This window comes from Podarcis vaucheri, assembly GCF_965113315.1.
Source record: "Podarcis vaucheri genome assembly, chromosome: 2".
In the NCBI taxonomy this organism is placed as follows: Eukaryota; Metazoa; Chordata; class Lepidosauria; order Squamata; family Lacertidae; genus Podarcis; species Podarcis vaucheri.
The window spans coordinates 130,305,230-130,318,716 of record NC_138760.1 but is presented as its reverse complement, the minus strand read 5'-3'; the positions used below and the strand labels follow the sequence as shown (position 1 = coordinate 130,318,716).

General features: G+C 44.7%; 1 protein-coding gene across 2 annotated transcripts in view; it reads left to right on the top strand.

The window, feature by feature from the left end:
- The window catches only part of LOC309527312 (vomeronasal type-2 receptor 26-like), a 34,227-nt gene extending 21,820 nt beyond the window's left edge, over window positions 1–12,407 (top strand). Inside the window, exons 2-5 of one of the 2 annotated variants that reach the window (XM_082214052.1) lie at window positions 6,808–7,853; window positions 9,765–9,992; window positions 10,430–10,556; window positions 11,473–12,407. In XM_082214052.1, coding sequence (XP_082070178.1) covers window positions 7,110–7,853; window positions 9,765–9,992; window positions 10,430–10,556; window positions 11,473–12,383 — 2,010 coding nt within the window. In that variant the 5' untranslated portion in view covers window positions 6,808–7,109 and the 3' untranslated portion in view covers window positions 12,384–12,407. Of the gene's footprint in view, window positions 1–6,703; window positions 7,854–9,764; window positions 9,993–10,429; window positions 10,557–11,472 lie in introns of those variants that run through there. The other variant, XM_082214051.1, reaches the window with a different exon arrangement.
- Window positions 12,408–13,487: the final 1,080 nt, after the last annotated feature.

Here is a 13,487-nt window from a genome sequence, read left to right as displayed (position 1 = left end):
GCGGGAAGGTAAACGGCGTTCCGTGTGCGGCTCTGGCTCGCCAGAGCAGCGTTGTCACGCTGGCCACGTGACCCGGAAGTGTCTCCGGACAGCGCTGGCCCCCAGCCAATAGATGTGAGATGGGCGCACAAACCCCAGAGTCTGGCAAGACTGGCCCGTTCGGGCAGGGGTACCTTTACCTTTACCTAATGTTAAACACCAGATCTCAGAGATGCTCTAGCCCGATGAGGACAATGTTTCTTCCAGCCAGACCTCCATGTTTAAAAGTGGAGCCCAAATCTTGTTTCTTACTCCTTTCAAATCCAAATGTCCCCAAAGCTCCCACTTTCACCTTAATCAAATTTGTAATCCTTGGGTCTTCAGATCTCCACATAGAGAGATCTCTCCATTCTTCAATCACCAATTCAGACCAGATTTTCATCATCCAGTTCTTATTTTCCTTTATAACCATCATGTCAGGCCTCTGGCTCTCCTTTGCCATCTGCAACATTATATCTCCTCCTTCCTTTGCCTCAAAAACAACATGTGTCTCTTTCTCCACACTCTCAAAGTTCCCAAATTTCTCCTCTTGTCCAGCTGCTTGGGCTTCCTGGATCAAATCCTTATCAAATTCAATGAACTTATTTACTGTTAAGTCCAGAGTTGCAACGTTGGTGGCTAAAACATCAATTTGGCCTTGTAACTTTCCCAAGAGAAAGAAAACTCTGTCCAATTTAGCTTGAGTTTGGCCTCCTTCAGCCATTCTTGTAATGTCCCAAAACCCCCTCTAGAGGGATTTTGGTTACTTAGTATTCATTCCAGTTCAAATCCAACAATCAAGTTAATTTGTGTCAGTTCTTCCTTGTTTTCAACAAAGTATAGCCCAATTGTAACAAATATAACCAGCAGAGACAATAGAAAACAAAGTTCGCTTTTTCCGTCTTGACAGCTAATTTGACAGGTGTCAAACTCTTCAATATCTCTCCAACAGGCTCTCTCACGGATCACTCCCGGGTCACGGGGGGTGGCACCTCAGCTCCGAAAATTAGCACTTATCCTCCAGTAAAATTGCTTAAACTGCCAAATCGTGCAATTAATATCTTTTAGCCAATAAAAGGGAAAAAATCCTCTCAACTTTAGTTAGCTAGTCCTTGCTTTAGATTATTTACAAGACGGGGAGACGGACTTCCTGTTTGCATCTTCCCCGATCGTGCCTAATTAAAAAAAAAAAAAAATCTTTAGAAATCCAATTTCCGTAGTACTCACAGGTTGCTGCTTTAAAGTCCAATTGTTCACAAGAAGAAGTCAGCGCTCTCCGGCCATGGCATGCGGCTTCACTCCGCAGGAGAAGCAGTAGACTCTCAGCACCGCGCCACTCACCCCGTCCCCCGTTCCGAAGCCTTTAAAAAGGCTCCTTCACGGGTCAGGGGGCGCAAATTGTGCCCGCCGAGTCACCAGGTTCACAGGCTACCTCACCTGTGATTTTTAAGGGTCCCCGCGTCACCGCAGCGGCAAGACCCGAATCCTGCGGAGCCAATTCCCTCCGGAGCTCGGAGGGAGTCCGCCATTAGCCGTTGGCACTAACCCTTAATGTTGTATATTAATCTTGTTTTTAAGTTGTATTCATTCAACTGGTTTTTATTATTGCTTCTTAGCTGCCCTGAGCCCAGCCTGGGCTGGGGAGGGCAGGGTATAAATAAGTATTGTTATTATTATTGTTGTTGTTGTTGTTGTTGTTATTATTATTATTATTATTATTATCATAGCACACCACCTAATCAAGTAAATCAGGATGAATGCTGAATCAGCAGGGTCTCTGGAGAAGCCTTGAATCAGGTGGAGAGCATTTTTTTTTAACTGACTGATTCATTGACTGAATCAGAAGCAGAATGTCATCTCACGTTTCTCTCAACAATGGGGTCCATTCTAGTGGACTCAAAGGAGAACTTTGGACAAATCCTTTGAGTTTTCATGAGAAGTAAAGGAAAGGGGAAGTGGGAAGAGTGATGTTGTGTCAGGCGTGAAGAGTTCTCCTCTCCCTTTGGTAACATCACAGATAAGAATTAACAAGCAGTTGATCTATTTATAGTCCTTTTATTACAGCATCATGTTGCAAGCTGAAATACACAGCTATCTGCAAGGAGGGCAGTTGGCTGCTCTAAATCCTCCTTCCGACTTCCGTAGCATTTTAGGTGCCAATGGGAAGTTCCTCCCTCCCTCTGACTTCTTTGCTCTCTGATATGTTCAGACCTCCGAGTCTGTGGTGAGGGGGGTTCCCCACACTCTCAAGTGACATCTCAACTAGCTGCCCCCTCCTTTTGGGTTCCCTTGTCATTGTCTCATACCTGGGCAACTCCTCCCTCAGTTGTTCAGCTTCTGTCTCTCTCTCTGCTTCTGAGCGCGCTGTGGACTGTCAGACTTGCATTCGACTGAGCTTCTCTTTTGGTTGAGTCTGTGATTAACAACCTGAGCCTTTGATGAGGTTCCAAGCACGTTCCCCCATTGTGCAAAATATCCAGCACGCTGGGAAGGAGCCGAGATAGTATGAGATACATTGCTAAGAGCGTTTTATTTCTAACTATGCAGACAGAAAAGAAATATACATGCTCACTCTGTGAAAGCCAAGAGCAACTGAACAACAATGGAACAGGAAACCAGCAAACATTACATCCGTCTCCTGTCTTCCGTGAGACTTCCAACAGTATGGAATCTCTGGAATGCATTCCCCAGTCCTCATCCTTAGACTATTCCCTGACATGTTGTGATCATTTGGGTTGCCCTTTTTAAATTTTGATGCCGTCAATCACGGTATCCTCCTGAACTGACTTAGTGAGATGGGTGTCAGAGGCACCATATTACAGTGGTTCTGTTCATATCTTCAATGTCATGTCCAGAAAGTAGCGCTCGGTGACTGCTCTTCACCCCCACCCCAGCATTTGTGCTATGGAGTTCTGCAAGGTACTATTCTCTCCCCAGCACTATTTAAGATCTATACGCTATATAAAATCTATATGAAGTCATGGGGTGCGGTCCTGAGGAGTTTTGGAGGAAGGGGCCACCAGTATGCCGATAACACACAGCTCTAGGGACATGGGTGGCAGTGTGATCTACTGAGCTTCTTGGGCTTGCTGGTTGGAAGGTTGGCGGTTTGAATCCATGTGACAGTGGCAAGCTCCCATTGGTCAATCCCAGCTCCTGCCAACCTAGCAGTTTGATGTTGTGGTTTTTTAAAAAAAAAATTGATTAAAATAAATATACAACATACAACAAAAAGCAATACAAGATTCACATGCCAAAATTATGCGGAATCTCCTGACTTCCCCCCATCTCTTCCATGGGTACTAGTGTTTATATTTACATCTGCATATCTAAACTGTCCAAATTTTGTCTTTCCCAATTCTCCATACTTTCCATTAACAAATGTGGTTAAAATCCTGCTAATGTTTTTATACTTTCCATTTACAAATGTGGTTAAAATCCTGCTAATGTTTTTAACCTGCTTACAATTGTCTTGCTTTCTGAGCTTCCCAGTTAATTTTGCCATTTCAGCATAGTCCATCAACTTGGTTTGCCATTCTTCGCTGCTCAGGGTTGTTTCCTCCTTCCACCTCTGGGCTAGTAGCATCCGTGCGGCTGTTGCATCCATGTGGCTGTGATTCCCCCTTCTAAAGGACTAAGTGCATAATTTGGGGGTACTCTTCGATTCACCTTTGTCACTAGAGACCCACATGTCCTCTATGGATGTTTGTGAACAGGAATAGCCTGACCACTGGAGCATTGGAAAACATGGAGCTGGACTACTGCAATGCACTCTCTCTGGGGCTGCCCTTGGGTCTGGTGCAGAATCTCTAGTTGGTGCCAAATGATGTGGCCAGATTGTCCTTGTGAGATTTTGGTCAAGAACATCTGACACCACACCCCCCCATTTGGAGGAACTATCCACTTAAACCTATTTTCTGCTTCCTACAACTTCCATTCCTGATCCGAAAGAGGACCTCTTCTCTTATTCCATGACTACTAAGCTTACCCAGAAGGCACATTGTTGGAAGCTTTTTTGGAAGTCCAAGTGTTGTTTGTCTGTTTCTTTATTAAATTTCTACACCGCCCTTCACCCGATGATTTCAGGGTGGCTCACAGCATAAAAATACAGGATAAGACCAAAAAGTATAGAATAAAAACAAGAACAAAAACAAAACAAAAAAACCTACCAAAAAATCTGCTAAATGGCCTCTGTCTTTACGTGAAATTTGAGTTCCCTTGTTCACCTCTCAAATTCATCAGAATTGGGGGGGGGGATTCTGCCACGGTTCATGTAGAATAGTTCAGATAACTTCTAACTCTTAATCTTGATATTTTCCACCAGTCTTTGGCATTTGCATCTCACAGTTTGCAGGCAGATCTTGGAGTTTTTGCAAACATGTTTTTCTTCAGCCCTGCAGTTGCAGGTGGAGCTGCATAAAGTGTCTAGGAACTTGCAGAGGTGGTACGTCTTCTACATATAATTATCAAAATGATAGTGTGCGTTGTTTTTTTGCTTCCAAAGATCACATTTGAGTCCACTAAGCGTGATGTTATGGATCTGAGGCAGAAAGGTCTGGCAGATATATGCCTCCTGAGCCACCCAAAACTTGGGTGGGCTGAGATTTAGGACAGATGATAACTGCACCAGAATGAGGTTGGCTTGACTTCTCTCCGCTTCAGATGTGATCCCTCTGCAGGGCTCCGTTAGTGAGAAGAAAGTTACTGCATCTTGCAAGCACCACAACAAAAGACTTCTAATTCTTTGTAAGGGAGGTGGTTGTTCCTGGGAGGAAGAAGATGGTCCTCATTCTACTGCTTCTACTGCCTTATGGGGACAGTGGGAAACTAAAGACAAAATGCCTCTTGTCTTTGGAAAGGGATGAGATAGATTCACCTAATTATTTCAGGCCAGGAGACCACCTCATCAGTGGGGTCATCTCTGCCACAAACACTGTGTTTCATCCTCATATCTTTAGCCAATGTCCTTCCACCAGCTTTTATTGGTAAGACCTTTTGTGGGGATGGAGTTCCTGGTGTTCTACTTGCTACCATTTCCATGAGATCCAACTCATCTCCAGTTACTTTCTGGGGCCTTTCTCATGATCTGGTACCTGCCTTTAAGAACATAAGGAGATCCCAATGGCAGATAAATTGGGGGGTGATGAGGCTCTCAGCGGCTACCAGTCACAATGGCTATGTTCTCCATTCACTGTCACAGGCACTATGCCTCTGGGTACCAGTAACTGAGAATCTCAAGTAGGGGAAGAGCTCTTGTGCTTCTCAGTTTTGCATGTGCATCTGGTTGGCCGCCTTGAGGATGCTGGAACAACAGATGAGCCTCGGGGCTGATTCTGCAGGAATTTTCCTGGAAAATGATGGTAGGAGAAGGGTGTCTTTTTGCCTTAGGTTTAATATACAAGGGGGAAATATCTACTTTCTCAAAGCGGAATTATGATAGTGCTTTCTGGATCTTTTAATCACTGTCTTAGAATAATAATAATAATAATAATAATAATAATAATAATAATAATAATATTTTTATACCCCACCCATCTGGCTGGCTTTTCCCAGCCACTCTGGGCAGCTTCCAACAAAATATTAAAATACAGTGGTCTGTTAATCATTAAAAGCTTCCCTAAACAGGGCTGCCTTCAGATGTCTTCTAAAAATCTGGTAGTTGTTCTTCTCTTTGACATCTGGTGGGAGGGTGTTCCACAGGGCAGGTGCCACTACCAAGAAGGCCCTCTGCCTGGTTCCCTGTAACTTCACTTTTCGCAGCGAGGGAACAGCCAGAAGGCCCACAGTGCTGGATCTCAGTGTCTGGGCAGAACGATGGGGGTGGAGACGCTCTTTCAGGTATACTGGACCAAGGCCGTTTAGGGCTTTAAACGTCAGCACCAACACTTTGAATTGAGCTTGGAAACGTACTGGGAGCCAATGTAGGTCTTTCAAGACTGGTGTTATGTGGTCTCGGCGGCCGCTCCCAGTCACCAGTCTAGCTGCCGCATTCTGGATTAGTTGTAGTTTCCGGGTCACCTTCAAAGGTAGCCCCACATAGAGCACATTGCAAATGAGAGATAACTAGAGCATGCACCACTCTGGCAAGACAGTCTGCTGGCAGGTAGGGTCTCAGCCTCCGTACCAGAGGGAGCTGGTAAACAGGTGCCCTGGACACAGAATTGACCTGCGCCTCCATGGACAGCTGTGAGTCCAAAATGACTCCCAGGCTGCGCACCTGGTCCTTCAGGGACACAGTTGCCCCGTTCAGGACCAGGGAGTCCTCCACACCTGCCTGCCTCATGTCCCCGCAAAACAGTACTTCTGTCTTGTCAGGATTCAGCCTCAATCTGTTAGCCACCATCCATCCTCCATCCGCCTCCAGACACTCACACAGGACCTTCACTGGTTCTGATTTGAAAGAGAGGTAGAGCTGAATATTAGCGGTAGAACAGAAATATTACTTGGACAGTGCTGGCATGTATATAATTTCTCCCCCCAGGAAAGGACCCACAAAGTACTGGCAGCTCCTCTCCTTCTTGTATGCCATTCAAGTGATCAACCAGAATCAAAAGCTGTTACCCAACATCACCCTGGGCTACAGCATCCATGAGAACTTTTTTGATGGAAGGGTGACCTATGATGCTTTGCTAGACACGCTGTCCATTGGGCAGCTGGACTTTCCAAACTACAGCTGTGGTAAACAGACTAACTTACTGGCTGTTCTCGAAGGGTCCGACTCTCAAAACTCCATCCAGATTTCAAACGTGTTGGGCATCTATAAAATCCCACAGGTAGGAATGGAGAGAGGTATAATAGCATTATGATACCGGCAGTCTTATTTTCAACTACCCTCCTGTTGATCCCTAGCATCAAATTTGCCTTCTTTATGGCTGCCACAAACTTCAAGGAAATCACTGTTCCCACCAAAGGGTCCTTGCAATAGACCTTCCTCCTTCCTAAGACCTTCCCAATCTCATGTTGGCCTTAGAAATATTTAGGTTTTGATCTGAAATCAAACAAGATCCAAATCTTCCTTCTCTTCCCAGGTCACTTATGCTTTTGTCTCTCATGTTCTGAATGATAAGAGGCATTTCCCTTTTTTCTACCGGATGGTCCCCAAAGAAGAAGCCCTGTACCCAGGGATTGTCAAGCTGCTCCAGCACTTCCGATGGACGTTGATTGGCCTCCTTGCACCAGACACCGACAATGGAGAGAGGTTCCTGAAGAGCTTGACACCCGTGCTCATCAAGAGCGGTGTCTGTGTTGTCATCTCACTAAGCATCCAAGGACTGAATACAAATGCAGTATACATTCCTCATCTTCCATTCCTCAAGTGGAGGCAAGTGCATGTATTTGTTTACTACGGTGAAATGACTTTTTTCTTAGATGGACTACTCATTGTACAATATATTTTTGACAAAGTGATGAAATCCATTGTTGGGAAAATTTTCATCACAACAGTTTTGTGGGATGTCGCCCTGGAGCTGATGTATAATTACATATCTTTCCAACACATCCATGGTATATTTTCCTTCTTCACTGAGACAAGTAAAGGGGCAAAATACGGTGATTTTCCACCCTTTTTCTCTGGTATTAAGAAGTTTTGGGAGGATGCTTTTAATTGTTTTTATTTAAAGCATGCATTCTCAGTGAATGGCCGGACAAGATGCAGAGAGAGAGGGAAACTGGAGAGGCTTCCCCAAGATGATCTGGAAAGAATCCTCTCTCTAGACAGCTACAGGATCTACAACACTCTGCAAGCCGTGGCTCGTGCCTTAAATGCTGCATATTCATCTAGATCTAAGCAGAGGGGAACTGAGAGAATGGGACTTCAAAGGCTACAGCCATGGCAGGTATTTTCTTTCCCTTCATAGACATCACATCTGAGCATGACAATCGACTGTAGTGTTCCAGATATTGAATATTGTGCAGTTTGAAATGATTGGAAGCATAAGAACTGGAAGCATTCATTTCCAGGCGCATAGAAATATTATTCACTCTTTACTCACAGAACTCATTCTAACAGAATGAGAACATCATTCTCTCCAACACAGGCTCGGGATCTCTCTCTCTATCTCTTTTACCTTCAGGAGAGCTTCCTTTACATATTGCCTCTATTGAGTTTTGGAGCCAAAGACAAAAAGGCAACTCCCTTCAAAAAGGAGATATTGCAATCCAATACCTTCATCACATGATCTATGGTTACAACAGTCACATGTTAGCTAGCAAAGAACAGCAACCAGTTAGTTAATCTTAATCTCAGCAAGAGCCCAGAGCCCTTTAGAAAAAAAAACACTATGGAAAAAACCCAAAGTTTGCAAAACACATTACCCATTTTCCATTTTAAACTTTCCTTGATACATGTACTTTTTTCAATTCTGTTTACTATTCTTATTCTTGTCTCATTGCACAGCTCCCCACGCAATTGCTCTCATCATGTGCCCAATTCTCCTTTCCCCGCAAGTTGGAATTATTTTTGGCAGGGGAGATGATATTGATCAGGCTGTCTCTAATCTCTATTCCTTTCACACCCGCTTGACTCTCTTCTGGCTCTCTGCTCCCTCCACCAAGCTCCTGCCTTTCCCTGCTGAAGCCCATATTAGAGATTTCATTCAGGTTGCCTTGAAAGGAAAAACGAACCTAATTCACTCTTTCTGAAAGAATCCAAGGGGGCAGCATCCTTCAAAAACATGCCTACTAGGAGGAAATCACACAGAAATGCTAAAGAATTATGATGAGGTTTTTTTATTATTTAAAAAATCCTTCAGAAATGTGGAGAACTGAATTTAAGATTGGGGTTTGTGTGAGAGAGAAAACAGTATGAAGCAAAAGTGACAAGATCCCTCCATGACTATTTGAGTCTGCAACCAGCCCTAAGCAAAGGGGAAGTGGATTGTCAGTATGTATCAAGGGAATTGGGGTTGCTTGTGTGTAAACCTCCAGCTGTTGCAACTGCTTGGGGGTGGTTGCGTCTTTCCCTGGCTGAGCAGCCCTTTTGCGCGGCTGCCTCAGTCGCTGGTAGAATCTGTCAGTGGGTGTTTCCTAAATTTCCTCCAGCATAAGAATTCCTTAACGGACAACCTCCTCCTCGCCTCTCTGCGCGGAAGCCTTCACTGGAAGAGTCTCGGAGCCTCCCCTCCGAAGTGCTCTCTGCCTCTCCCTTCTTCCTGGTGTCACCTGGACTTCTTTCCCCAGAGGACGTTCTCTCTCTTCCCTTACTAGTCCCCTCTCCGGCAGAATCTGGGAGCCTCGCCTCTCCACTCTGCTCCGATGTCAGTTCCCTGACAGTATGCTTCCATTATTATTATTATATAATTTTTATTAAATTTTCAATTGAACAATTCCAAATAAACATTTTACAAACTCTAAAATATCCGATAACTTCCCTTCTTCTCTTTCCATGGTTCATTTTACATCTTATACACCCCTGTATATTTTGCTATAACCATTCAAATCAGTTTTCTACTTTTACATCCATCAAACATTATTTACGTGGTTGAATTTATCTTAATGCTGCCACCGTTTTCAGTTGTATACAGTTATTTTCCCTATACTCAATAAATGCTTTCCACTCTTCTTTCAGTGTATCTTCTTCTTGCTCTCTTATTCTGTATGTTAAACCTGGAAGTTCTGCATATTCTGTCCACTTAAGTTGCCAATCCTCTTTAGCTGGGACCTCGCTGACTTTCCATTTCTGGGCTAGCAAAACAGGGGCCTATTGCTTCCCTTTATTCTAAATGCTCTCATCTTTGCTTCTGTTCCAGCTCCACCCTTTCCTAGGAAACACCCAGTTCTACAATTCTTCCATGGACAGAGTGTATTTGGATGAGAACGGGGAGCTGGCAGCCGACTTGGACATTGTGAACTGGGTGGTGTTCCCCAATAAATCCGTCCTCAGAGTGAAGTTTGGGAGTATCGACAGACAGGGATCCCCAGACCTGAAGTGCTCCATCGACCAGGAGGCCATTGTGTGGCCCAAGTGGCTCAATCAGGTGACGGGGAGTGGGAATGATGTCTGTCATTTTGCTGTCTTTTCTATGAGCTCTAATAAGTGCTCCCTGTTCTTTGGGCTGCTGCCCTCACTTGCCTGTCAACTCCAGCACTGGGCTGTTGTTCCAGATAGTTCCTACAGCTCCTCTGCTCAGCTGGGTGCCAAAGGAGGCTTCCTGCTAAAGTGTGTGTATGGGGAAAGGGGGGTTCCTTGCTTTTCAGTTGTTACATGAATTTTATCGGTAGTGAATAGCTCATGGCCCATATACAGAACTTTATTTAATGGAGGTCCTTTGTTTTTTTCTGAATTTAATCATGAATAATTCATGTAATGGACAGTGATGGGAAATGCTTAATTTCAAGCTATAGTCTAGATGCTACAGCAGATACTATCCCTCAAAGAACAATTCTCATTGACACTCTTTGTCTTTGTGCCTAGACCATTCCTACTTCCAGGTGTGTGGAAAGCTGTCGCCCTGGATCCGTCAAGGTGATTCAGGAAGGGAAGCCTCTTTGCTGTTATGAATGTCTTCCCTGTGCAGAAGGGACCATCTCCACTCAGGAAGGTGGGTGACTCCAAGGGAAAGGCTGGCCTTGGGGAAGAGAGAAGGGTTCAGTCAGGAATCTCTCAAAACCATTTTTGGGCAGGATCAGGCTGGTATGCTTCATGTGTGGGAATGAACTGGGTGGTTCAAATTCTCATCATCATCAATCTCTTTTTATGATTATAGTTTACGATATTGTTCTAAAATGTATCATAATCATCAACATCATATATATATAAATATGATCAAATGTGAAGGAGGGAGGTCTAAACCACAAAGCCTCTTGGTCTTGCTGATCGGAAGGGCAGCAGTTCGAAACCACACGACGGGCTGAGGTCCCGTTTCTCTCTGAGCTTCTTCCATCCTAGCAGTTCAATAGCACACCAGTGCAAGTAGATGGATAGGTGTCACTGCAGTGGGAAGGTAAATGGTGTTTCCGTGCGCTCTGGCATTCGTCATAGTGAAGCTTTGCACCAGAAGCGGTTTAGTCATGCTGGCCACATGACCCAGAAAGCTGTCTGTGGACAAACACCAGGTCCCTTGGCCTGAAGCAAGATGAATGCTGCACCCCATAGTTGTCTTTGACTAGACTTAACTGTCCCGGGGTCCTTAAGGAGAGAGATTGTTATGGACCTAGGGTAGATATTAGACTTCTGCACAGACCCCCGATCCTCCTTTTGGCCCTGGTATAGGGGGCTCCAAGCAGCCCAACCTGCCAGAGGCCAAGCAGGAGATCTCCAGCCCTGGAATCTGTTCCAAATTTCTTGGGGTTAGAGCTAATGTTTAGAAAAACCTAATTAAATACCTGTTGTGATCTGTGGCTGTCCCAGACTGACTCCCCAGAGGCTAGGTACTGCTCAGGGCTTGGCTGAATCCAGAGTAGTAGACATTTCTCTCTCTCTCTCTCTCTCTCTCTCTCTCTCTCTCTCTTTTGCAGATGCAGACCATTGCAAAAAATGCCCAGAAAATCAGCATCCAAACATGAACCGAGATCAATGTGTGTTCAAGCATATCACTTTCCTAGCCTATGAAGAATCTCTGGGGGTTGTCCTACTTTCCCTTGCCCTACTGGGGTCCTTAGCCACAAGCTTTGACTTAGGAATCTTTATTAAATACAATGAAACTCCCATAGTCAAAGCCAACAACCGGGACCTCTCCTACATCCTCCTGGTCTCCCTCCTGCTTTCCTTTTTGTCCTCCTTCCTGTTCATTGGGAGGCCAAGGAAAGGGACCTGCCTTCTCCAACAAACAGCCTTCAGCATCATCTTCTCTGTTGCTGTTTCTTCTGTGTTGGCAAAAACCATCACTGTGGTTCTGGCCTTCCTGGCCACCAAGCCAGGGAACTCAGTGAGGAGATGGCTGGGGAAGAGTCTGGCCAACTCCATTGTCATTTCCTGTTCCTGTGTCCAAGTTGTCATCTGCATGATCTGGCTGGGGATCTCTCCACCATTCCCAGACTCTGACATGCACTCCCAGCCTGGGGAGATCATCCTGCAATGCAATGAAGGGTCTGTGGCTATGTTTTATTGTGCCCTTGGCTACATAGGTTTCCTGGCAGCCATCTGCTTCACGGTGGCTTTCCTGGCCAGGAATCTGCCTGGGGCCTTCAATGAAGCCAAGCTGATCACCTTCAGCATGCTGGTCTTCTGCAGTGTTTGGGTGTCCTTTGTGCCCACCTACCTGAGCACAAAGGGGAAATACATGCTAGCCGTTCAGGTTTTCTCCATATTGGCCTACAGTGCTGGGCTCCTGGGCTGCATCTTCATCCCCAAATGCTACATTGTTTTGTTGAGACCTGATCTGAACACAAAGGAGCACCTGACAGCAAAAGCTAAAGATAGCATCTGATTCTAAAAATATTATTTTTCAAGAAGGTAGGGAAGGGAGATTCTTGAAAAATAATATTTCAATTAAAAAAATCATTACCCTCATTTTATCATGTAGAACCAACCAACTTAATGGAAATAGTTATGAAATTTGGCTGAAAATTTGTTAATACTTTGGAAGATATAGTTCACATAAATCACAGGGAATTCACATTACCAAATTTTTGTAATTATTCTTGGAACGGAACAAGGATGTCCACTGTCACTCCTGTTATTTTTCCAAGTGAATCTCCAGCCCTGGGCTCTCTCACTTCCTCATTCATCATCACCTCCTCTACGGGTGATGCTAAGTACCCTCTGTCTTTGAGTTCTTTGCTCTCCTACTTTTAAGGCTCGCTGGGTTCTGGGACATGGTGGGTCTAGAATGGTCTCTAATGACGTGTCAGCCAGATGTTGCTCTGACTCTCCCATGATTTCCCAACTTTCCCCCTCATCTTCCTCTGAGCTGTGACTTCCCTCAAACCCCTCTTGTAAATCTATACTGTGTTCCTCTTCCTCCTCCCTGGGAGGGTCAGGATGGAGAGGTGGTCTCCCCTCCATGGCCATTGGTCATCTTGGTTAGCCTCCACCCCATGCCTGTCAACTCATCATTATCTTCCTTAATTTATGGTGCCCAGAACTGGACACAGTATTCCAGGTGTGGTCTGACCAAGGCAGAATAGAGTGGGACTATTACTTCCCTTGATCTGGACACTATACTTCTGTTGAAGCAGACCAGGATTTCAACATTATTTTTATTAGTTAAAATTTGTTATCTTTCCCCCCTAATTGTATAAAAATCAATGCTGTATTTTAAAATGTTGTGAGCCATGCAGGGACCTTACAGTGAGGGCTGGTAATCAATATTATTATTTAATATGTTAAAATGTTGCTGCATCACACTGTTGACTCATGTTAAGTTTCTGGTGTAATAAGCCACTTGTCCTATATTTAGCCTCTGCTTATTCTCTACAGCCTCAGCAAGGTGTTGTTAACATTTTGCTCCTTCAGACCATATACACAGGGACCTAGGGAACTTTGTGTTCAGGACCCTTGTGTGTCTGGGACCCATAGATGGCTGTGGGGA